General features: G+C 45.3%; 2 protein-coding genes across 6 annotated transcripts in view; one reads left to right on the top strand and one right to left on the bottom strand.

Moving 5' to 3' along the window:
- ADGRA3 (adhesion G protein-coupled receptor A3) overlaps nucleotides 1–8,938 on the bottom strand; it is a 30,449-nt gene extending 21,511 nt beyond the window's left edge. The window contains exons 1-4 of the mRNA XM_081332442.1: nucleotides 8,622–8,938; nucleotides 1,990–2,061; nucleotides 1,477–1,548; nucleotides 427–498 (exon numbers count right to left, since the gene is read on the bottom strand). Of these exons, the coding sequence (XP_081188568.1) occupies nucleotides 427–498; nucleotides 1,477–1,548; nucleotides 1,990–2,061; nucleotides 8,622–8,857 (452 nt within the window). The 5' untranslated portion in view covers nucleotides 8,858–8,938. The remainder of the gene's footprint in view (nucleotides 1–426; nucleotides 499–1,476; nucleotides 1,549–1,989; nucleotides 2,062–8,621) is intronic.
- The window catches only part of LOC308670761 (cytosolic beta-glucosidase-like), a 74,155-nt gene continuing 59,066 nt past the window's right edge, over nucleotides 8,651–23,739 (top strand). For all 5 annotated transcript variants that reach the window (XR_014027079.1, XR_014027080.1, XM_081332483.1 and 2 more), the window contains exon 1: nucleotides 8,651–8,871. The gene's annotated coding sequence lies outside the window, so the exon portion shown is untranslated. The remainder of the gene's footprint in view (nucleotides 8,872–23,739) is intronic.

Here is a 23,739-nt window from a genome sequence, read left to right as displayed (position 1 = left end):
AGAACTAAAATGCAGGTAAGAAGAACTTTAGAAAGAGCCACCAGATGCAGAATATGCAGACGTTGGTAGTTAATGAAAGGAATGGACAAACCCGACTACAGTGGCTAATGGAGGAAAAACACCCCTGGGAACTAGGTCTCTTCTCTGCACCGCTTGCTTTTCGAAAGGGACAGCCTCTCCAGATGTTCTCTGCTCCACGTGAGGCGGCCTCTTCTCTCTCCAGCCCCTCTAACACTATTGCTAAGCACATTGATTTGTGCTTTAGATTGTAAGCCGCCCTGAGTCTTCGGAGAAGGGCGGGATATAAATGGGATTTAAAAAAAACAAACCACAGACACACACCATTCTCATTCTTTTCCGCTTCATTTAATAAAGGTTTTACTTTATGTTTTTTATGAAGTAACAAATACATCAAACTTAACTTACAGTCTAACGAGGTTTGTTAATCCTTTAAAGATATCTGCATTCAGGCATCCTATTTGGTTATTGGTTAGATCTCTGTTAAAAGAGGGACAAGATATGAAAAACTGCTATATATATAATTAGACGCCTTTATCAAATCACAGAACATAGGTCTCCCAGCCCCACCCACCCCGCCTCCTCACGTAAGCAGCAGATCAGTAAATGAGTCGAGATTCAGAAAATTCAGCTTTATGTGACCTCATATCCTGTTCTCCATCCTCTCTGTGCTGTAACATTAGTTCCAGAACGAATCTGTCCCGGGCAGGAGGTTATTGGTAATTACAAACACTGCAGAACTGAAACAAGATGCCCCTAATGCTGTAGACAACATACTAAAGAATGTTAGGGCCGCACAGCTCAATAAGCCAATTCAGCAACTAGAAGTAAATCATCAACTCGAGGAACATTCTCAGAGTAATTCTACTTTACGGAAGAATCCGATGAATATATTGACATTGGAGAAATCAGATTTGCAGGAAACGCTACGTGCCAGCTGAGTTTACTCTCCATTAAGTATGAATGGAGTTGAAACTTGTCTTAAAAATATGTCCACATCACCCTTTTATCCTGGGGGAACCATCAGAAAAATATTCAGATTTCAGGGAATACCCGATTTAAAAAAAAATCACAAAACTACCAAAAAAATTCACAATTCATTTTTAACCTGCACAAATGGGCTTTGCCATGTTTACCAGAAGTGGCATGTTGATAACTAAATAGCAGCATGTAAAAAAAAAAAGCTCCACTGCTATGGGCACTACGTGCAAAGATTAAAAATAAAATAAAAATCTCAAGTATCTTGTAGAACATAGGACTGGTCTATACCTTTCGGGAATACGGACTCACGAGTAGGGAGCTGAATGAACATTATACACACGATTCTAAAACCGAAAACATTTGGGTTTAAGCGAAGCTAACTAGACATTGCAAATTGTGCTTGTGGATTTAAGCTAGCCCACCTTCGCATTGTAACATTTCAATTTATATTCAAGTTATAATAAGGTCAACACTTACAATCTTTTCAGGGACGTAAGTCCTAGAAAAGCTCCTGGATCTATCACACTAATGAGATTGTTCTTGAGATCCCTGTTTCAAAAAAAAAAAAGAAAGAAAAAAAATAGAAAAGCAAAACAGAATAGTATATTAACAGAAATATTATCACCTTGTGACCGTTAATCCCCATTCACCCGAGCACCGTGGGTGTTCTTGGCCCCACTCGCGCAATGGGAGTTCCTGTGCGCACAAACGTGGGCATTTACCCCTCCCACAAAGCCACCTCTCCTCCCCCCCCCCTCCAAAAGGTTGGGGAACTCTGCTTTAAGAAACATCCTTTGGAAATATTCACCCAAACTTTTTTTGGGAGAGGGGGGGAAACACCTTTTGAAGCAATTAATTGCATGTTACGTTCCTGGTAGGAAACCTACTTATTTAAGTACTTCTGCTACAATATTTTCTTTGAACAAGTTTAATTAAGGCAGGAGGATTTTGACTTTAAGAATGCTAAGCCACGTCATTGTAAAAACTTACAATCGCTCCAGAAGGCTCAGTCCGGCAAAGGAGCCGTTCTTCAAACCAGATATCTTATTGTTGCTCAGAATTCTACAATGCAAAGAGAAAATCCATTATAAGAGAAGTCCTTTAAAAATGTTTCATTCCTTTCTCCCAGTCTTAAATCTCTTACATTCAGTAGGTGAATTAATATAAAAGTAATTATGTAATTTATTAGGTGGATATCATGTGATGAACCACGGTCTCTTAGCCCACCAAGACTCCTACTCAATTCTTAAATGTCAGAAGACACCAGGAAAGACAGAAGGGAAGTTGAATCTTTTTTCCCTTCCTTTGCCCCTTTTCACTTCTTCTCAATCACACACACACACAGGAAAGGGGGAATGGATGGTACAAGTAGTTTGTTTGGACAGAATTCAATTTAGAACAAAATCACTTAAAGAAAGAAAAGAGTTTTCCTCAACTTAAGCAAACGATGGAGAAAGACATTTTTCAGTAGGCATTACTAAAACTCCTGGAATGGTGATGTTATATATAGCAGTGGTTATTTCTAGAAGAATTAACAAGACAGGCTTGTAGATAAAGAAACCAATTTTATTATTTTACATCTTTTAAGGTTACAGGCAACCTAACTTTAGAATCAAAGGTATCTTCATAAAAGCATTTAAATATTAAAAAATAATAATCAGTGCATCTGAAGTAATCCAGACAATAATAGTGTTCCTTAACAGAGAAGCTCCCCTTCAATATGGCACCATCATATGAATGAGGAGCAAGGAGGAAGAAAGTGTACCGAACGACTACTATAAATCTCAAAAAAGCTTTTCTGAGCAGCAACCTCTATTAGTAACAGCCGAGGATATATATATATATATATATATATATCACACTGTTGCAAGCAAGGGTCTCCTAAGAAAACACCCTGCCACATGTACAAGCAGAGAACTTTCTCAAAGAAAACAGTGGCCACATGGAAAGCTTTCTAAAGCAAATATTTTTCTGGGAAGAGTTCCAGCAAAAACTGTGAAAGAATCATAATGAAAAAAACAAAAACAAAACCCTTCACAGATGTCTACAGCTCTAATTTTAAATGCGATTCACCAATGTTTAGAGTATAAATTCAAAATCCAAATAGGCTCAAACATTACTTGTGGCTTGGTCCTGCCTATTTCGCTTGGAACTGTTAACCCTACTACCGTCCTTTCGAACCCAAACAATAGCTAAGCAAGAGGGAAGAGGAAGGCGTGTGTGTGTGTGTGTGTCATACTTCGGAAGAGACCTATTTAAAATAAAATCAATTTCCAAAGGCACTTTCATTCTTCGCCCTTAATCAACAAAGGGCTTTAGGTTAAAACTTTTCAGCAGTATGTTTGTAAGTACTAGCAGTTATGTTGTATCCCCAGCTCCAGTGGAATAGAAAGATAATAGCTTTTTTTAATTTATTTTAAAGTTTCCTCTTTTTTTCCATTCTGCAGCGAGCCAGTAAACTGCAGATGCCACCAGTGCCTACTTGGCAACAAAAAGAAACGGAGAGGGAAGTTATGGCCTTTGAAAGAGAAGCAGGGCATTCGTTCATTCTCCATGGCAAAAGTCTTGGGATCTCCCCGATCTTAAAGTACACCTCGCCCTCGAATTACAACCTTTTGTTATAATGTCACTGAAAAAAAAAGTGACTTACGACCGTTTTTCACACACTTGCAAGAGCTGCAGCATCCCCAGGGGTGCTGCAACTGGCTCACATTTATGACGGGTGGGAGTGTCCCCTGGGGTCACGCGATCCCCTTTTGCGACCTTCCCACAAGCGAAGTCAAACGGGGAAGCCAGACTCACTTAACCACCACCACGTGACTCAATTGAACAACTGCAGTGATTCGCTTAACAACTGTGGCCAAAAGGTCATAAAATGGGGCAAAACTCAGCTAACTGTCTTGCTTAATAACCACCACCACGTGACTCAATTGAACAACTGCAGTGATTCGCTTAACAACTGTGGCCAACAAGGTCATAAAATGGGGCAAAACTCAGCTAACTGTCTTGCTTAGCAACAGAAATTTTAAGCTCAAGGGCCCTGCTCAGGATTTCAGCTCTAGCCCGGCTGGAATGGTGGACAAGCCCATCAACCCGTCTCAAAGGCGGAGATTCTTCAGGCTGCAGATTGTGAGTTTTGCGGTTTGGAGCCGTATTTGCTTCAGGCCCCTTCAGTTATCTGTAGACAGTCCTCGACTTACAGCCATAATCGCAGTTGTTAAGTCAAGGCACCATGTGACCAGATTTGATTTTTGACATGTTTCGCGGCCATGATTAAGCGAACCCTGGTCGTTAAGTGAGTCCATTTTCTCCAATGGAAGGGTTTTTTGTTTTTTTTTGCTGGAATCCAGAAGTAAATGCTGGAACTTGTCAAACAAAAACTGTCAAAAATCACCGTCAGGTGTCCGAAAAAAAGAGTCAGTTGCCCAGTGCGCAAAATGCTTTGCAACTGCCAAGTGTGTGGGTGTGGTAACTTTGAAAAGAAGTCATAAGTGACCTTTCAGTGGAGGGGGGGGAGTGGTCATTAAAGTGGTCATTTGTCCGTGGAAGGCTGGCTGCCGTCCTTTCTCGAATTTGCCATTTCTGATTTGTTTCAAATCTTCACTTGCCTTTGACCTTCCTCTCTCCCAGGAAGCCTCTGACATCCACCGTGTCCCTTGGTGGCCCCGACTTTGCCCCAGCAATCTGTCCCCAATTTGTCTGATATCTTATCTAATCTAGCATTCTTCTCTTACTGGCCACCTTTGCGTAAATCTCTGTAAATTTTGCCCTGGAGTTGGCCCATGCTCCAAGGGATGACGATGACACTCAACTATGTTAACTTGGAAATTACAAATGCCCCAATGAAATTATAAATTCACCGGCAGCTTCTTGTTTCAGAGACTACCAATGGGATCATAAAGCCAAGTCCGTACAAACGAGGCCGTCTTTTCTTGTTCTCCGCAGCATCGGATCTGCCTCCTTCCTTTTGGTAAGGCAGATAAACCGCCCTGAACACAGAACTGCTTCAAACTTTTTCAGCCATGTGGGAAATTAAATAAAGGTTACATTGAAAAGCTAGTCAAATGCAAATAGGAGGGTTTTTATTACTGGCTAACAATAATGGAAAAGAACAGGCAACTGTAACTCCTCCTTGCCCCTTTTCTGCGAGGCTTACTTTTAAAAAATTCTTAAATATTAAGATTAACGTTTAATCTTAAGGTTTTACAAAGATTTATGCATTCGTAAGTAATTTCATTATTTCTCAATTCTGATAGTAGTCTTTTTGAATACCTTAACATTTTAATAAAGCAAAGGAGTTTGTCTACCTACCACTGATTTTTTTTAAAAAAAAGCAGAATGGGATGTTAGAACAAGGGAAGAAGAGAATTATTGATAAGGATCTCTACAATGGTATAGTAGAATGTGGGTGGCACACAACTGAAACAAAACAGAAGTTTTATTTGAATATTTGGTCCTGGGCCACACAAACTATGCCAGTATGAAGAATTCATATTAAAATCCTTATTTATATTTATATCCAGCTGCAATCCCAGAGGATTCTTGATGGTCGCCAATACAAAAATGATATATAATACAATTAAAACATAGTAAAATCTTCCAAACCAGCACAAAAATCCAGCGGCCATTAATATGTAATCTCCACAATAAAAATAACATTTTAATGTAATCTTCAACCTAACCAGAAACAGATCTGAGATCGCCTCACATTTCAGTCAGAAGCGGTATGTCCCAAGTTTGAACATTTGCACCGAAAGTGGGAAATATCAAGAACGGCAATCACAATTACTGTAAATAAATCAAGTAATGATAGCAGCAGTGGTGATAATAAAATTTAATTACAATAATTAGAACAGCTTTTCTCAGTTCCTGCCAGAGGAGAAAGACAAGGAAAGAAATCAAGTAAATGAACAAAGCAGCAACGGCCATAATTATATCACTGCACACCTCTGCTTCTGGTGTGCTTTGCAAAAAGCCGGCATCGTAATCATAGTAGCCCTGCCTTCTTGGTATAGGGCAAAGACTGGATGTAGGCTGAATAAACAAATCGAGCGCAGCTAGTCCTCGATGTACAAGAATTTGTTTAGTGACCGTTCAAAGCGACAATGGCACTGAAAAATGGGACTTATGACTTATGATTTAGATGTTTTGACAACTGGCTCAAATTTTGGGAAGCCCGGATCGCTTAACAACCGTGTTATTAACTTAAGCACAGTGACTCACTTAACAAAGAAAGGTCGTAAAGTGCGGCAAGAAAGGTCATAAAATAAGGCAAAACTCACTTGACAACTGTCTTGCTTAGCAAGAGAAATTTTGGACAGAACCGTGGTCGTAAAACGAGGACTACCTGTAATAATGGCAGGGATATTGTAAGGGCAGGCAGAAGAGCCAGAGCTGCCCGGCCTCCTTCGCAAAGGGTCAAGTTGGGCGTCCAGCCAAGAAAGGAATCCAAAGTACTACCACAGGTGGTCCTCACTTTCAACGCTTCATTTAGCGACCGCTCAGACTTACGACGCCAGCGGAAAAGCTGACTTGGGACCATTTTTCACAGGGCCGCTGTAGAAATTTTGGGCTCAGTGGGGGCCATACGTTGAGAACTGCCTGTATTAGTGAATAAAAAAAAAACGTATCCATTGTTGCCCTGCCATTTTATACGGATAAAATTGGGTACAAAAGGGAATCAAACAGCAGCAGATTGAGAAGAGCAGGGGGGGAAACAGCAAGGGCCACCGGCTCAGGGCCTCCTCTGCAGAGGGCCAAACGGGCATCAGTCGGTGAAGGAGAGCGCAGGAATCCCAGCCTGGCACGGACACTAAAGCGAATCCCATCCTAGGAGGTGCAAAAGCCGCTTGGCCTCCCTTGCAGAGCGCCACAGCCCACAGAACAACAGAGCTGGACGGCACCGGGGAGGTCATCTAGTCCAGCCCCCTACTCAAGCAGGAGACCCTATGCCATCTGAGACCAGTGGCCGTCCAGACTCTTCTTCAAAGCCCCCCCCCGTGACGGAGCCCCCACAGCCCCCCTCGGGAGGCAGAAGCCCCTCCGCTGGCTGGCTGCACATCAAAGAAAGAGCATTTCCCACAAGCAAAAACAGCCGCAAGAGCCGAAATCCAAGGCCTCTCGGCCCCGCCTGCCTCGGAAAGTTGGGATACAAAACCAGTCGAACGGAGGAGGGTCAGGACAAAGGGCCGAGCGACTCCACGGAGCGAAGGGACAGGGAGTCCTCCACTTACGACCACAGTCGAGCCCAAACTTTCTGCGGTTAAGTGAGACATTTGTTAAGTTTCCCCCCCATTTTATGACCTTTCTTGCCACAGTTCTTAAGTGAACCAGGGCAACGCGGTCGTTAAGTGACCCTGGCTTTGCTCGTCAAAAAGTCGCAAAAGCAACCATCATAAATCTGAACCAGATGACATTTTGATCACACGGCCACGGGGAAGCTGCAGCGGTCGCAAAGTGCGAAAAAACAGCCATAAGCCCCTTATTTCACGACCGTTGTAACTCTGAACGGCCGCTAAATGAATTGCTGTAAGTCGAAGACCACCTGTGCCTGCCAGTTTACCAAGCGTCCCGAATTTTGATCACGCGACCACGGGGGATGCTGCAGCGGTCGTTAAGTGTGGAAAACGGTCCCAAGTCGCCTCTTTCAGCGTCGTTGCCACCTTGAACGGCCAGCAAAAGAACCGCTGCTTCAGTGGAGGAGCGCCCGCAAGAGGGCCAATCGGGACAAAGGGCCGTCGTAACTCCGGGAAGCCACGCTACTACGGAGAGGAACGAGAACCGCCAGAGCTGCCGTCTGCAAAGCCAAGCCCGTCCCGGACGCCGCTTCGCTTCCCTGGCAAGGAGGGGAGCCAAGGGGGGACCCGGGCCCGGCACGGAGCCCACCTCCCAAGCCCCATCCTCTTAGGGGCCGGCGCGAAACTCGGAATGGTCACTAAGCGAACCGCCGTCAGTCGAGGACCGCAACGCAGGGAGGGAGTCAACAGAGGAGCCCAGAAACGATCCCGCTGAATGGTCACTAAGCGAGCTGCTGGAAGGAAGCCACCTGGCCGTAAGTCCATTTTTCAGAGACGGTGTGAAACTCGGAACGGTCAGTAAGTGAACCGCCGTTAAGTCGAGGAGCGCCTGCAGGGAGGGAGCCAAGGGGGGGGGGGAACCAGGCCCAGAAACGAACCTACTGGGCAGACTGGCACTGGTCATTAAGCGAGGACTGCCTGAAAAGAGGCAGCCCAGGAGGGGAACCAGGTCAGGAAGGAACTTAACTGGGTGGACTGGCACTGAACGGTCACTAAGCGAGGACCGCCTGCAGGGAGGGAGCCGAGCCCCCCCCCCCCCCGGCCCCAGAAAGATTAAAATAAGACTATATAAATGGAATTAAATAAAATAAAATATTGTTCTGGTTGCAACGCAGGACCAAAGGAAGCAAATGAAGACTGCCAGGCCCAGAAAGGAACCCGCCGCCCTGAACGGTCGCTAAGCGAACGGCCGCAAGTCGAGGACCGCCCGCAGGGCGCAGCGCGAGGACAAAGCTGGGGCGGGGGAGGCCTCCCGCGCGGGGGCTGGCGCATGCGCACTGCGTCCGGGCCGCCCTCCTCCCCCCCCCGCGCGGCGCGGCTACTCACAGGCTGACGGTCCTCTCGGGCAGGGCGCCGGGCGGCAGGACGTGGGCCAGCGCCAGGCTGCTGCACACCACCTTCTCCCCGGAGCCTCCGGCCGGCGGAGGGGCCTTGCTGCCCCGCGGGCGACCCCCGCCGCCGCCGTCCTGCTTGCACCCGGCGGGCAGCCCCGCCGCCCCGCCGCCGCCGCCGCTCTCCACCAGCGCCGGCAGGAAGAGGAGGAAGAGCAGCCGCAGCCCCATCGCCGCCTTTCAAGGTAAGCCCGAGCGCCGCCGCCGGTAACGGCCGCCATCCAGGCCGGCCGAAGCGACCCTCCTCTGCTCTGCCTGCTGGCTGAGGAGACGCGCATGCGCGTCGCTCCGCGGCCCCGCCCCCTTCTCTCCCCGGCTTGGCGCATGCGCGCGGCTCTCTCCGGCGCCCCTGTGCAGTTCCGCCCGGCTCGGCTCTTTGCTTGGTTTTTTTTTCTTTTGCTCCGCGTAAAGCCCCGCAAGGCAGGACCGAGAGCAACGGAGGAGCTTCTCCACGGGGGGAGCACTTGGCCAGGGGAACGACCCGTCCCCGGAGGCTTTCAAGGAGAGACTGGACGGCCCCAGGGGGCTGGACTAGAGGACCTCTCAGGTCCCTTCCAACTCGGCTAGTCTAGTCCAGGGGTCTTCAAACTTGGCCCTTTTATGACTGGTGGACTTCAACTCCCAGAATTCCTCAGCCAGCTTTGCAGGCTGAGGAATTCTGGGAGTTGAAGTCCACCAGTCATAAAAGGGCCAAGTTTGAAGACCCCTGCTATATTCCATTCCATTATTCTCTTCTGTTCTATTCCTCTTCCATATTCTATTCTGTTATTCCATTTTATTCTATTTATTATTATTATTAGTTATTATTATTATTATTATTATTATTAGTTATTATTATTATTATTATTATTATTATTATTAATTAAATTTAGATGCCGCCCTTCTCCCTAAGGACTCAGGGCGGCTCACAACAATAAAAAATTTAAAAACATAGAATACAAAAATTGAAAAAGAATTAAACAATGAATATAAGAAATACGGGACAATTTGCACAATAAAAGCCTAATTACAAATCTAGAGCCTTGGTGGAGCAGTGGGCTAATGCCTCCTTAAGTAACCCCAGCTGCCTGCAATTAGTGCAGGTTCGAGTCCCACCAGCCTCAAGGTTGACTCAGCCTTCCATCCTTCCCAGGTAGGTAAAAGGAGGACCCAGATTGTTGGGGGCAATTAAGCTGACTTTGTAATAATGCCGCTTGGGGGGGGGGCGAAAGCCCTAATAAGCAGACATATACATAGAATGAAGGCTACTGCTAAGCTTGTAAGCCGCCCTGAGTCTTCGGAGAAGGGCGGGATATAAATGGAATTAAAATAAAAAAAATAAATAAAATAAAAATCATGGTCAGTCCAGGCCCGCTTGTTGGAACATCCATGTCTTCAGGTCACGGCGGAAGGACCGAAGGTCAGGGACTGTCCGCAGGTCCGGAGGCAGTTCGTTCCAGAGGGTCGGTGCGCCCACAGAGAAGGCTCTCCCCTGGGGGTCGCCGGCCGGCATTGCCCGGCCGACGGCACCCTGAGGAGGCCGACTCTGTGGGAATGAACCGGGCGATGGGAGGTTGACAATGGCAGCAGGTGGTCTCACAAGTACCCCAGACCTAAGCCATGTAGGGCTTTAAAGGGAATTACCAGCACCTTGAATCGCACCCGGAGGGCAACCGAAAGCCAATGCAGCTCGCGCAGGAGTGGTGTAACATGGGACGAGCCGAGGAGTTTAGTCATCATCTGGCGGACAAAATCGCTCGGATCCGGACCGGTCTGGACTCTGACTGGGCAGAGTCTGACGTGGAGGAATCAGGCGGTCTTGAGCATGTTATCTGGACTGAGTTCGACCCTGTTTCCCCTGATGATGTGGACAGGATCATGGGGAGACTGAGCACCACCACCTGTTTGTTGGATCCGTGCCCCTCCTGGCTAGCTTATGCGGCTCGGGAGGGAACACGAGGCTGGTTCCATGCAGTAATAACTGCTTCTTTGAAGGAGGGTGTCTTCCCTGCCGCCTTGAAGGAGGCGGTGGTGAGACCCCTTCTCAAGAAGCCTGCTTTGGACCCGGCTGTTTTAAACAACTATCGTCCAGTCTCCAACCTTCGCTTTCTGGCGAAGGTTGTTGAGAGTGTGGTGGCGCATCAGCTCCCTCTGTTCCTGGAAGAAACTGATTATCTGGACCCGTACCAATCGGGCTTCAGGCCCGGACACAGCACGGAGACGGCATTGGTCGCGCTGGTGAATGATCTCTGGAGGGCTAGGGACAGGGGTTGTTCCTCTGTCCTGGTCCTATTAGATCTCTCAGCGGCTTTCGATACCATCGACCATGGTATCCTGCTGCGGCGTCTCAGGGGGTTGGGAGTGGGAGGCACTGTTTTACGGTGGTTCTCCTCCTACCTCCAGGGCCGCTCGCAGTCGGTGTTGACAGGAGGGCAGAGATCCGCCCCGAGGTCTCTCATTTGTGGAGTTCCTCAGGGGTCGGTCCTCTCGCCTCTCCTGTTCAACATCTATATGAAGCCGCTGGGCGAGATCATTCGTGGTTTCGGGGTGGGGTATCACCAGTACGCTGATGATACCCAACTTTTTCTTTCCACCCCGAACCAACCCAGCGATGCCCTCTCCGTGATGTCCCGGTGCCTGGAGGCGGTTCAGGTCTGGATGGGGAGAAACAGGCTTCGTCTCAATCCCGCCAAGACTGAGTGGCTGTGCATATCGGCATCTCGGGTTAACCAAGTTATTCCATCCTTAATGATGGGGGGTGAGGTGTTACCCCCCGTTGATAGGGCTCGCAACTTGGGCGTCCTCCTGGACTCACGGCTCAATTTTGAAGACCACATAGGAGCCGTGACCAGGGGGGCTTTTGCACAGGTTCGCCTGGTGCGCCAGTTGCGTCCCTATCTGGACCGAGACGCCCTACGCACAGTTACTCATGCGCTTGTTACCTCCCGTTTGGACTACTGTAACGCTCTCTACATGGGGCTGCCCTTGAAGACCACTCGGAGGCTTCAACTGGTGCAGAATGCGGCCGCGCGAGTTGTAATGGGGGTCTCCCGATACTCCCATGTAACACCTCTACTCCGCGAGCTGCATTGGCTTCCGGTTGCCCTCCGGGTGAAATTCAAGGTGCTGGTTATCACCTATAAAGCCCTACATGGCCTGGGTCCGGGCTATTTGAGGGAACACCTGCTGCCGGCATCAAACGCCCTTCGCCCAGTGCGCTCCCACAGGGAGGGTCTGCTCAGGGTGCCGCCGGTGAGAGATTGCCGGCGGGTGACACCCAGGGATAGGGCCTTCTCAGTGGGAGCGCCTGCCCTCTGGAACCAGCTGCCGGTGGAGCTGAGGACTGCCCCCGACCTCCGATCATTCCGCCGGGGCCTGAAGACCTGGCTCTTTGAGCTCTCAGGCCCAGGCTGAGGAGAAATTTTTAATTGGGGTTTTAAGTATACAGGGTCAATTTAATATTTTTTAATTTGGTTTTTTAACTTTTGTATGGTGGATTTTTTAATTTCCTGTAAACCGCCCTGAGTCCTCAGGGAATAGGGCGGTATATAAATGTAACTAAATAAATAAAATAAATAAGCACCTGCGCGGCCGCATTCTGCACCAGTTGAAGCCTCCGGGTGCACTTCAAGGGCAGCCCCATGTAGAGAGCATTACAGTAATCCAGGCGAGAAGTGACAAGGGCGTGGGTGACCGTGCATAGGGCATCTCTATAAAGTATTCTATATTCTATTCAGCTCTATTTCTATTCTATATTCTATTCTCTATTCTCTTCCATTATTTCCCATCCCATCCTCCATTATCTATTCCCTTCCCTTCCTCCTCTGCTCAGCCTGAGGAGATGAGGCGTTGCTTGCTGCTACCTTTATGCATCACACCGATGCTTTTTGGATGGAACGAGAAAGGGATCCTGAAGTCCACGGTGCAGCTAGTCCTCAACTTATGACCACGACTGAGCCCAACTTTTCTGTTGCTATGTGAGACCTTTGTTGCCCCGTTTTACAACCCTTCTTGTCACACTTGTGTGCCTGGCTGAGGAATTCTGGAAGCTGAAGTCCACAAGTCATAAAAGGGCCGAGTTGGAAGACCCCTGCTTTAGAGAGGCGACTTACTCTCGGGGGATACTGACCAAAGTGTCGGCCGAGCCAGACCGGCTGCATAGAGAGAGGTAGCTTTTAAATCTTAAATTGCAGTTAGTTTGCGGCTCTGCTGAAGAACACTTGCAGAATGGAGAAAATCGCCACTTATCTCTGCTTCAGTTTGAAAGGAATCTTCTTGGGAACGATGGCACTTAAATGAACGAACCATCATTTTGAATTTTATCGAATGGCTAAACGACAGGACGATCCATTCAGCATGAGAAGAGATGCTTTTTATAGAAACTTTAAATTTACATTCGCTTAGATAACACATGTGGCCGTTGTATAAAAATGCAGGTATTTTCTACTGTGCGATTGCCATTTTGAACCATTTCCCCTGGTTCAAATGGTCTCTTTTATCAGTGGGATGAGGTAGCGTGGCACCTCAGTCCTTATCTCCCAGCGTGAATAAAGTAATAAACATAACTCTTAAATAAAATGGGAAGAAAGCACAGCCTCTTTATTAGCACAAACAGTTGCCACAATAAACAGTTTTCCTAAAGTCAGTTTTTATGCTCAAAGGACCAACTGCTAATACAAAAGTCTTTTATTGTTGTTATTATTTCATTTTGCTTATCACTAAAAGAATATGAAAACTGATTGGGTTTTCCTAGATGGGCTGAATTTCCATTGGTGGATAAAAGTAACATTTTGTGCTATCCCACTGTCTGTCTGTCTGTCTCTCTGTCTCTCTCTCTCTCTCTCTCTCTCTCTCTCTCACACACACACACACACACACACACACACACACACACGCATGGTTTGGTGGTTTTATTAATATTCCCCTGCAATTCCCTTCACCAAAACCCCAGAACTGTCCCAGTTAAGTCCAGGCACAAGCTGACCGATGCCAATCAATGGAGCAATGGCCAAAGAGTCCACAAGGCCCTTGAAAGTTCCCCAAACAAGATAAACCCACCAGGCAAAATAAAATCCACAGCCAAGAGGCAAGAAAAGTCCAGAGTTCACAAGGCACGATCCAAGGCAAGGCACTGTGTGAATCCAAAGCGAGGCAGGAATCACAACGACCCAAAACCACACAGCTAGGAAACAAACACCTTGTTCCCAGCATCGCCTCCATCTGTCTGCTGTGCTGAACAGCCAGTTTCTGGTGCAGACCATCAAGACGGGCAAGGCTGCCTCCTCGTGAGTAATCTGGCTGACCACCTCTGCGCCTGCCTTTTCTCCTACGTGTCCTGGGATCAGGCGGGGGAGGCAGTTCCACTTCCTCATCTGTGAGCCGCTGCAGCTGTGTGTTTTCCCCACCTGAAGCCTCGGGGCTGTCCTGTGGCAGCTGCGCTTCAGCCAAATCCCTGCTGAGAGCCATTGACCAACGCCCCTTCAGGTGTGCCTGGGGTTGGCTCCTCCTCCTCCTCCTCCTCCTCCTCCTCCAGGAGACGTCTGGAGAGGTACCTGGGGAAGCGTCTGGGGAGTCACCACACATTTAAAGAAGAACTTTCTTCGACCCTAATGGCCAAATGCCTTGAATGAAGAACTATGCAAATCGTACCATGATGTACGAGACGGCTTTTCAAGAAAACCTTTTATTAAGGCCCAAACAGGTCCTGAGCATGACATGGGATTTGCAAGCCTTTTCCATAGCTTGAAGGGTCTGGCCATGTATTACAGGCCCCATGTGGCTTTCCTTCAGGAGCATTTCTCTCTCTCTCTCTCTCCGCTCCTGCAGAGCCACAAGCCAGCTGTTGGGCTAGCAATTAAATGGGTCTGTTACCAGATCATCGGCATGCCAGAAGCACAGTTCTTTTTCTTTCGGTTGCCTGGTTGTGAAGTATTGGGAAGCAAACGCGGTGCCTCCGTTTTGGAACAACACCTGATTCTCCAAAGCAGCTACGATTTCCTTGATTATAGCTCTTAAGAGCACCTGGGCTAGAAAAGCCAAACTAAAAAATGTTTAGAAGCAAAAGGGTGAAGGAGCCCAATTCCAGATCTGGATTTTCATCTAGTTCTGGAAATCAAAATCCATCTACCCACCCACCCATCCATCTATCCATCCATCCATCCATTCACTCACCCAGCCATCCATTCACTCACTCACCCACCCATCTACTCACTCACCCATCCATCCATCCACCCATCTACTCATCCATCCATCCATCCAGTGTCCCATCAAGAGTCCTGTTGAACTTGGCCCTTAATCCTCAATAGTCTAATTCCTGGGCTCTGACCGAAATCCTTTTCTGAGATATCCAACTTACAGGATGCAGGATTTTAAGACTGGGTTTGTTAGCAGCTGGAAGAACAGAATTTCTCCTGCCTTCGTAAGTGTTAATCTTGGGGGAAGTGAGTCAGGTTTCAAAGTACTACTTGCCTTTGATCATGGCTTATGTGCTGCACTCGCGTTGTGCGAAATTTCATACCAGGGTTTAAGACAGAAGATCCTTGAATTTGGATTCTTCCCTTCTACCTGGATGATCTTCTCTGGAATGTGATGAAACAGCCGTTTGTTTAATCTCACGTCTTCTGGACAGCTTCTCTATTAGATGTCTATTTAATTTAGGCTTCATAAAACGTTATTGCGTGTTAATTAATTTCCATGCAAATTAAATAAATACCAGCTCCACATATTTGCAGTACATTAAAAGCTACTGCATCTCTTGATATACACTTTCAGTAATAGCTGTATTAAAATTCTTAATCATAAGATGCTTAATAGTTCTACTAATAGTTACTATCCAAATAAAGACACGAACTATCCTTTTAAATCAAGATAAACCGGGAATGGAGAATACTAATTTCCTATAATAATGCTATTTCCCCAGAGAACTGATCTTTCTCTTGTGTGCCTTTGTACACAAAATTAGTGTTAGATTCAATAAATGTGGTTTTTGGAATGAATACGGTACATAGCCCATTCTGAGCCCTAGGAGAGAAAAAGAAATCACATTTGTGGAATAGAGCTGGTTCTACCTACTGTCATCTAATATTAACAAGTGTTACTTTTGGCAGTAATCTTGCAAAGTACTTTGTAAACATGACTCAAGTATTTACACTGATCTGTTCATTTGTATCTTTTAATGATGTTTCTAGGAAAAATTCAGTAATATATATTGAAATATTTTGGTTCTATCATTGGCGTTTCTAGATTGAGAGATAATGGGAAGGAAGGAAGGAAGGAAGGAAGGAAGGAAGGAAGGACGGAAGGAAGGAAGGAAGGAAGGAAGGAAGGAAGGAAAAATCAAATAGAGGAAGGAAGGAAGGAAAAATCAATAGGGAGAAAGGAAGGAAGGAAGGAAGGAAAAAGCAATAAATAGAGAAAGGGAGAGAGGAAGGGAGGGAAGGAAGGAAGGATGGATAGATAGATAGATGAGGAAGGAAGGACGTACTTTTATTATTTTAACAAGTGGTGTATAAGGGGTCTTTAAATGAAGTTGATGGATATAACACTATGAAACGGTTCCAAGAATCAAGGGTCTGTTTGACTTTTATGTTCAATAACAGAATACCTCCCCCCCTCCATTGTTTATAATAGAACAACACGGTCTTCTAGTCTGACCCGCTTTTGCCATAATTCCTCCTTAAGTTCTAGGTTGCTTCTCTCCTTGATTAGTTTCCATCCGCGGCTTCTTCTTCAGGCGCTTTGGAGAAGAGCCTGACCCCTCCTCCTTCTTTGGAGCACTGCCATCATGCCCCCCCCCCCGTCCTTCGCTTCATTAAAGTAGACACCCACTTCCTCCAACCCTCCTTTGTATGTTTTAGCGGCCTCTTCATTTCTTTTAGCTTTATAATTAGGGCAACTTCCAAACCCACTTTTCTTGTTGGTAAGAATTGACAGTGCCATCTTCTGGATGCTTTGTTAATAAATCACACTGGCTAAGTAGGGCTGGGGCAGTTGGATCCTGCTTTGATCTCTTAAAAGCCCAGCTACTATAACGCCTGACTTCCCTCTGCGTTCATTAACTGATGACAGCTAAATCCACAGGGGCTATTTCATTTCAAGTTTAATTTCCAGACCGCAACACTATTTTTGTCTGCTTAGCGTTTAAGGATTTCTTTCTTTGTGATCCTGGGAATTGCTAGAGAAGAGTAAAGATCTTAAGGAATGCTTTCAAGCATCTAATTGATTTTTGAGATATGGGCACTTTTTTGTTTTTGTTCCATTGTTGGTTTAAAGTTCAGTTTAGCTGTGCTATAGTGGTTAGGGTGCTGGCCCAGAATACCAGGAGAGTGGGAGTTCTAGTCCCACCTTAGTCATGGAAACCAACTGGCTGACTCTGGGCCAATTCCTGCCCCTCGGCCCAACTCACTTCTTGTGGGGAAGGGAGACGTTCTGGATACCCTTGCCATTTTGAGCTGCCTATGAAAAAAAAAGTGGGATAAAAATCCTGGGTTGCATAAACCGAGGCACAGAATCAAGATCACGCGAGGCATCAGTACCGCTTTATAAAACCCCAGTGAGACCCACACCTGGAATACCGCAGCCCATTTTGGTCACCGTATCACAAAAAAGATGTGGAGACCTTGGAAAAAGTGCAAAGAAGAGCAACTAAGATGATCCAAGGCCCGGAGACTAAAACGTACAAAGAACGGCTGTAGGACTTGGGTTTGGCTAGAAAAGAAGGACCAGGGGGGGGGCAGGATAGCAGCCTTCCAGTATTTGAAGGGCTCCTACAAAAAAGAAGGGCTCACCGTCGGGAAGTTTCTCCTCAATTGCTTCTCTCCTTGATTAGTTTCCCTCCGTTGCTTCTTCTCCTGCGTTCGGGCGCTCTGGAGAAGAGCTTGACTCCCTCTTCTCTGGGGCAGCCCCTGAGATATTGGAACGTTTGCTATCCTGTCCCCCCTGGTCCTTCTCTTCGTTAAACTAGACATCCCCAATTCCAGCCACCGTTCCTTATAGGTTTTAGCCTCCGGTCCCCTGATCCTCTTTGTTGCTCTTCTCTGCACTCTTTCCAGAGTCTCTGCATCTTTTTTGCGTCGTGGTGAATTTTGATCATGTGGCCCTGGCGGTGCTTGCAGCGGTGGTAAGTGTGAAAAACGATTATAAGTCCCTCTTTTGAACGCCGTGGTAACTTTGAACCGTCACTAAATGATCTGTTGTAAGTTGAGCACTGCCTGAAGAATGATGGCTTTCTCTGTTTCTCTCTGCCAAGCGAGGTGGCAATGAAGGCACCCCTTTTTTGGTAAGAACCATTTTGCGCCTGTCCGGGTTCCGATTTGTAAACCCACTGTGGCTCTCCCTTGATTCACACGCACACCCGGGGATTTGATTTATGTGCCTGTAGTATGGAAGGCTAAATTGAATGGAGAGCCACATTTTTCATTTTGGAAACGCCGCGGCTCAAAAAAAGAGATGCGTCCGACTTGGTTCAAGGCAAGTGAAAAGTTTAGAAAAAGGAGCATCGGTTAAAGAGCGTCAGGAGTCGTCTGGTCTTGGCTTGCTGGCTCCCATCAATCTTCCATTACCCAAACGCTATTAAACCAATAAAGTAGTCCTTATTTTATTTTTGAGCTTCTGTCCTTTCAGAGTGAAATCAGTTTACATTTTGCTCTAAGCCTTGGTTATTTTTCCAGCTGGCTGGGTTCACACATAATGTTAAACAATAATTCATGGCTTGCAGGAACAGGGAACAGCAGCGTGCTGAGCCGGTGCCATACAGCCGTGTTACAATTTAATTTAATAGGTGAAGAAAGCCATATCTTTCACTGCATTGCGCCCAACAGGCTGGCATTAATTCGTTTCAAGGGAGAGTCAAAGGAGTTCAGTCAGGTGCCAAAAAAAGCCGCATAGGGTGACAGGCCACATACCTTGTTCTTGAGCGTACTTCGAATTAGATGTTTTAATGTTCCCTGCTGTTTTTAACGCTTTTATTGCTTTAAACATTTTTAAAAAAACTTTTTAAAAACTTTTTAACACACGTTTTGAATTGTAAGCTGCCTAAGGTCATCCGTTGAGATGGATGGCTCTAGAAATCAATCAGTCAATCAAACAAATAAATACAACAGGAACACAGCTTTCGATTCTTGCTGGGCCTCCGAATGGTCAGCTTATAATAGGGTTAGAATGTACTAACTTCATGCTTGATTCAGTGTTAGAATAAACATATCCCAAGAGCTGATTCTTCCTTTAAATAAAAACACACCAGGGGGAAAAAAACACGCAGAAAACCCCATTTTGAAAGCATTCCTAAATGCTTGAATGGGGAAAAAAGAAAATCATTCTGTGTTTCCCTTATTCCCCAAGACGTTTTAAAGGAGAACAAATAATTTTTCTAACTGGTCCCCGAAGGGGAGTTTAAGTCAGCGCTTTACGATATTTGAGTAGTCAATCAGAAAATTATTGAACGGCAACGAAGCAAACTGCTTAGCTGACTCTCCTGAAATGGCCTGTCTCAAGGATTTTCCCTTTTTCCCTTCACACCGATGCTCTTCAAACCATTTCTTTCCCAATTAAGGGCGTTAGGTAGGCTCCCTGTTAAGATAAATTTACTTTTTTAAAAGTGCCTTCGATCACTTCTCTCTCTCTAAAAGGAAAGCCTGGCACGTAATGCCTAGGTTTAGTTAAAGCTAAAAGTAGCCACGCTGATTAAATGGATTTTTCACAACACGACCGTTAATCCCTCGTATTGGTTTGCTTTTTGCTTTGGAAATCCTAAAAGGCACCCAAGAAGGACGGGTGACTGAACCAGTCGCAGCCCGAGAGCTATTTTGGCAAGGGCAAATCTGCTGAATGCCCATTCATCTTGACGGGATCCTCCGGTCAGGAGGGCAAGGCCACCTTCTCACAGCCTCTTGGCCCAGGTTTTAGATTCTGATTAGCAATAGCGTTGTGTGTAAAAAGTGTACGGGATTTAAAACCATTTGTTAATAGCACGGTGGTTCTCAAAAGCAGCTAAATCGGCCCTTTGGGGTGGACTCTTTGAACTTAAAAAAAATATTAAAAATCCAAGCGACGTTTCATCTTGATGGCACCGAGAAAAATCAGTAATCTCGGATGTGAGGTTTTAAAAAATATAACACGACAAACCCTTTCCGTGAAAATGCCAACAACGTGACTATAAAGACCTCAGCAATGAATCTCAGCTGGAAGGAGATATTTCTTTTTAATGCCGGGAGAGAGAGAGAGAGAGAGAGAGAGAGAGAGAGAGAAATGGACTATTTTAACTTGATATTTTTTGTTATCCTTAGCAAGCTATTGGATATTTTCTCTATGGATCCTCCTGGGAGGAAGTCCCAAAGGTGCTTTTTCTTAAAAGGCAACGGGGCCTTCTTTGTTTTTCCTTGAAGACGTTTCGCTTCTCATCCGAGAACCGAGGAAGCTTCTTGGATGACAAATGAAAACGTCTTCAGGGAAAAACAAAAACTCCAGTCAGAACTGAAGAAGCTTCTTGGATGAGAAGCGAAACGTCTTCAGGGAAAAAGAAAGAAAGTCCAGTTGCCTTTTGAAAAAACGCCTTTGGGACAGCCATGACCCGGATGAGGGAGGATCTCCAGAGATAGTCACAAGAGGAAGAAATTGTGAAATTGAGGAAGTTGAATCAGGCTGTGCTTAGTCCCCAAGTGAATTGTGAATATGTTCCAATTAAACTCAAATTTAGGGTAGAACAAGAAAACGTTTCTGTACATTCTCATCCAAGAATGGAGATGGGAGGGACATCCATAACCTGCTACTGGCGGATCTGGATGCTACTTAGTTAAGAGGGCATGATCAAATCCCAATTTAAATTGGAAAGAAAAACACCCTAAAGGACGACAGAGAAGGAGGTGGCTGGATGGAGTCACTGAAGCGGGAGGCCTGAGCTTAAATGGACTCCAGAAGATGGTGGAGGACAGGAAGGCCTGGAGGAACGTTGTCCGTGGGGCCGCGATGGGTCGGACACGACTTCGCAGCTAACAACAACAAAGGAACAAGGCGGTGGGGAAAAGGCTTGAGTCTCAAGAAGGGAGATATTGCCCAGCAAACAAACATTTTGGGATGAATGATAGTTTGGAAAGAACAGAAAGGGCACATGAAACAGTTTTGGCTTCTCTTTCCAGTGTCTTGTTGCAGATTGAAAAATTAAGGCTGGTAGCCAAATCGAGTCATTTCATTCCGTGTCATCCATATTATGGTTTGGTTTGCTTGCTTCTATTACGACTCCAGCATAAAGCACACAACGTTGAAATCATTTTGGGGGAAAAAATAGAAGCGAAAGAAATCAGATATCCTATTAGTAAGGTAAAATAGAGGTAATCTGAGTTTAAAATGATAAAATATGAGGGGAGGAGTCAGTAGAACTATAATCTGTGGTCTAACATCCAAAAGTAGTTAAGCTAGATAACTGCAGATAATTATATAAGAAATACTAGGATCTATAAGTCCCTGTAGCAGTTTAAAAGCACCTTATGGATTTCTTTACATCGAATTCCAGTAAGTACCTCTTGCAAAGCTGAAGATTCTCTGAAGATTTGCAATGCTGGGTCTTCCCCTCCTCTGTCACCTACATTGCCTATTTCTAAAAAGTATCGGAAACCTAACAGTTCAAACAATATACTGAGGTTGCATTTTCTTATTTACCCAACATCTCTTAAAAGATAGAAATGGGTGGGAAGAACTAACGGCGCTTTGGCTTCCTTTTAGAAAAGTGTCAAATGCCAAACTGTTGTAGAAAGACCATTATGATAAATCCTGCCATAAACCAACTTGTAAGGAAGATGGATTACTTAATTGAACCCTTTAGTGTTATGACTTTTTAAAATATCAATTAGCACATTTGCCCACCGTCTTCAAAGAATTACCTCATTAACTGTTTTTACATCACTTTATCAGCCATGAATTCCAATGAGCTGACAGTTTTTGTACACACCTACACACACACACACACACACACACACAACTGATCAATACATCTTGCTGGAATCCTTCAGCATGATCAATCGTGTCATGTTTTGCTGAATAATTGGCCAGTAAAATTAGTTTTTTAGAACGTAATGATTCAATAGGTTACGGGTCATTTCAGTAAGGGATTGAACGTTAAGGATTTTCTTAATTTTTCTACTTTTTTGGCAGGGGTAGACTTGAGAACGTTGCATTTCCGGCTGAAATATTTTCCCATTACTGAATGCTGGGTCATCTCTGCATGCGATCTTTAAAGTTTCAGAGAGTAGCTCCAAATATAGAATGAATGCTTTGTTGGTGTAATTTTACACTGTCTTGCACAAAGCTTACAAAGGAGTCATTTTTTTCAAGAGAGGAAAGACTTTGTCTTGTATCAGCTAAGTTGACTCAGTGTCTTAGCAATGAAGAACACAAGATAAGATTTGTAGCTTCCGTTGCTCTCCATCTGAAGGTTTACAGAAGACCAAATAAGACTTAAGAATTAAAGAGAGGAGTAGAGGTTACAATGAACCAGGAAAGACTACAGTAGAAGGGAAGATTTGGGAGAAAATTTTATTGGAAGGGGACCTTGGGCTGCGGAATTTTAAATATTTGTCAGGGTGTTTTTTTTTTAAAGCAACTAGTTTGATCAGTAAAATCACAGTAGATAGTCAAGAAATGAAGGTGGTAGATCACGTGAAGTGTTAATACCACTTTACAACGCCTTGGTAAGGCCACACTTGGAATCCTGCATCCAGTTTTGGTCACCACGATGTAAAAAAGATGTTGAGACTCTAGAAAGAGTACAGAGAAGAGCAACCAAGATGACTAGGGGGCTAAAACATACGAAGAACGGTTGAAGGAATTGGGTATGTCTAATTGAATGAAGAGAAGGACATGATAGCAGTGTTCCGATATCTCAGGGGATGCCCCAAAGAAGAGGGAGTCAAGCTATTCTCCAAAGTCCCTGGACAAGAAGCAACGGATGGAAACTAATCGAAGAGAGAAGCAACCTGGAACTAAGGAGAAACTTCCTGACGGTGAGGACAATCAACCAGTGGAACAACCTGCCTCCAGGAGCTGTGAATGCTCCAACACTGGAAGTTTTTGAGAAGAGATTGCACAACCATTTGTCTGAAATGGTGTAGGGTTTCCTGCCTGAGCAGGGGGTTGGACTAGATGACCTCCAAGGTCCCATCCATCTCATATATTTGTTTAAAATATTTTCAGCTAAGTGGGATGGTGAACTCTCGGGACATTTCTCTGTTTGCCACGGTGATCTTTCTCTGCGCCGTCATTTATCACTCTGCAAGGTGATTGGCTCTATTAAATCCTTCCTGGCTTTGCTAATTTTCCCACCCCCCTCCCACCCTTCATAGCTGCAGATCTAATTAATCTGGCTGCTCCTCCTCCTTTAATGAAGGTGCTAAATAGGTGCCATCTTCTCCGCCACGGATTAATGATTTCTGCACCCGCCTCAAATCTGTTGTTTTTGTTCACCTTGATCTCAAGTCAGCAAACCCGTTTACGAACCATTTAATGCAATTTTAGGAAGACATTCTAATCAGCGTGTTCATTAAAACAGTGCTATGGGTACCCCGTTGTTTTTACTGTTTCCACTTCTCTATTTAATATTTGCATAAGAAAATGTAACGCCCTCTAGACTCATTTATTTTGTTCCAGTGAAGTCTCAGGGGGCTCAATTTTTATCATCACCTAAATCAACAACGGTGGGTGTAAATTGACAATAAAAACTACACTGATTTTTCTGGCTGGCTTTCACAAAGTTCCCTTGGTTACTGCTGCAAACTATTGGAAACTTAACTCCCTGATTAGATATGAAAACTATCCCAAGTATTTATTTTTCCCCCCCACTGCAAACTAAAATCTAGTTTCCAAGGCCCATAGGCTTATCTTAAGCTCATGTGTTGACTTAAGAGTTGGGTCACGGAGATTTCTGCTCACGTTCTGCCTCTGTGTTGACCTTCACAGTGGCAATAAGTCATAACAACTCCTTGCAAAAGGAGTAACAGATAAACGTAATTAATAGTCCTGACGCAGAGCTGAGTAAAAGTTGTTCCTATGGATCTGTTTGTTTTAAAATTCCTACGCAGCCATTCTTG

The sequence above is a fragment of the Vipera berus genome (genome assembly GCF_964194415.1).
Source record: "Vipera berus genome assembly, chromosome: 7".
Lineage (NCBI taxonomy): Eukaryota > Metazoa > Chordata > Lepidosauria > Squamata > Viperidae > Vipera > Vipera berus.
The sequence above is the reverse complement of the archived record's forward strand: the minus strand, read 5'-3'. Positions and strand labels throughout refer to the sequence as shown.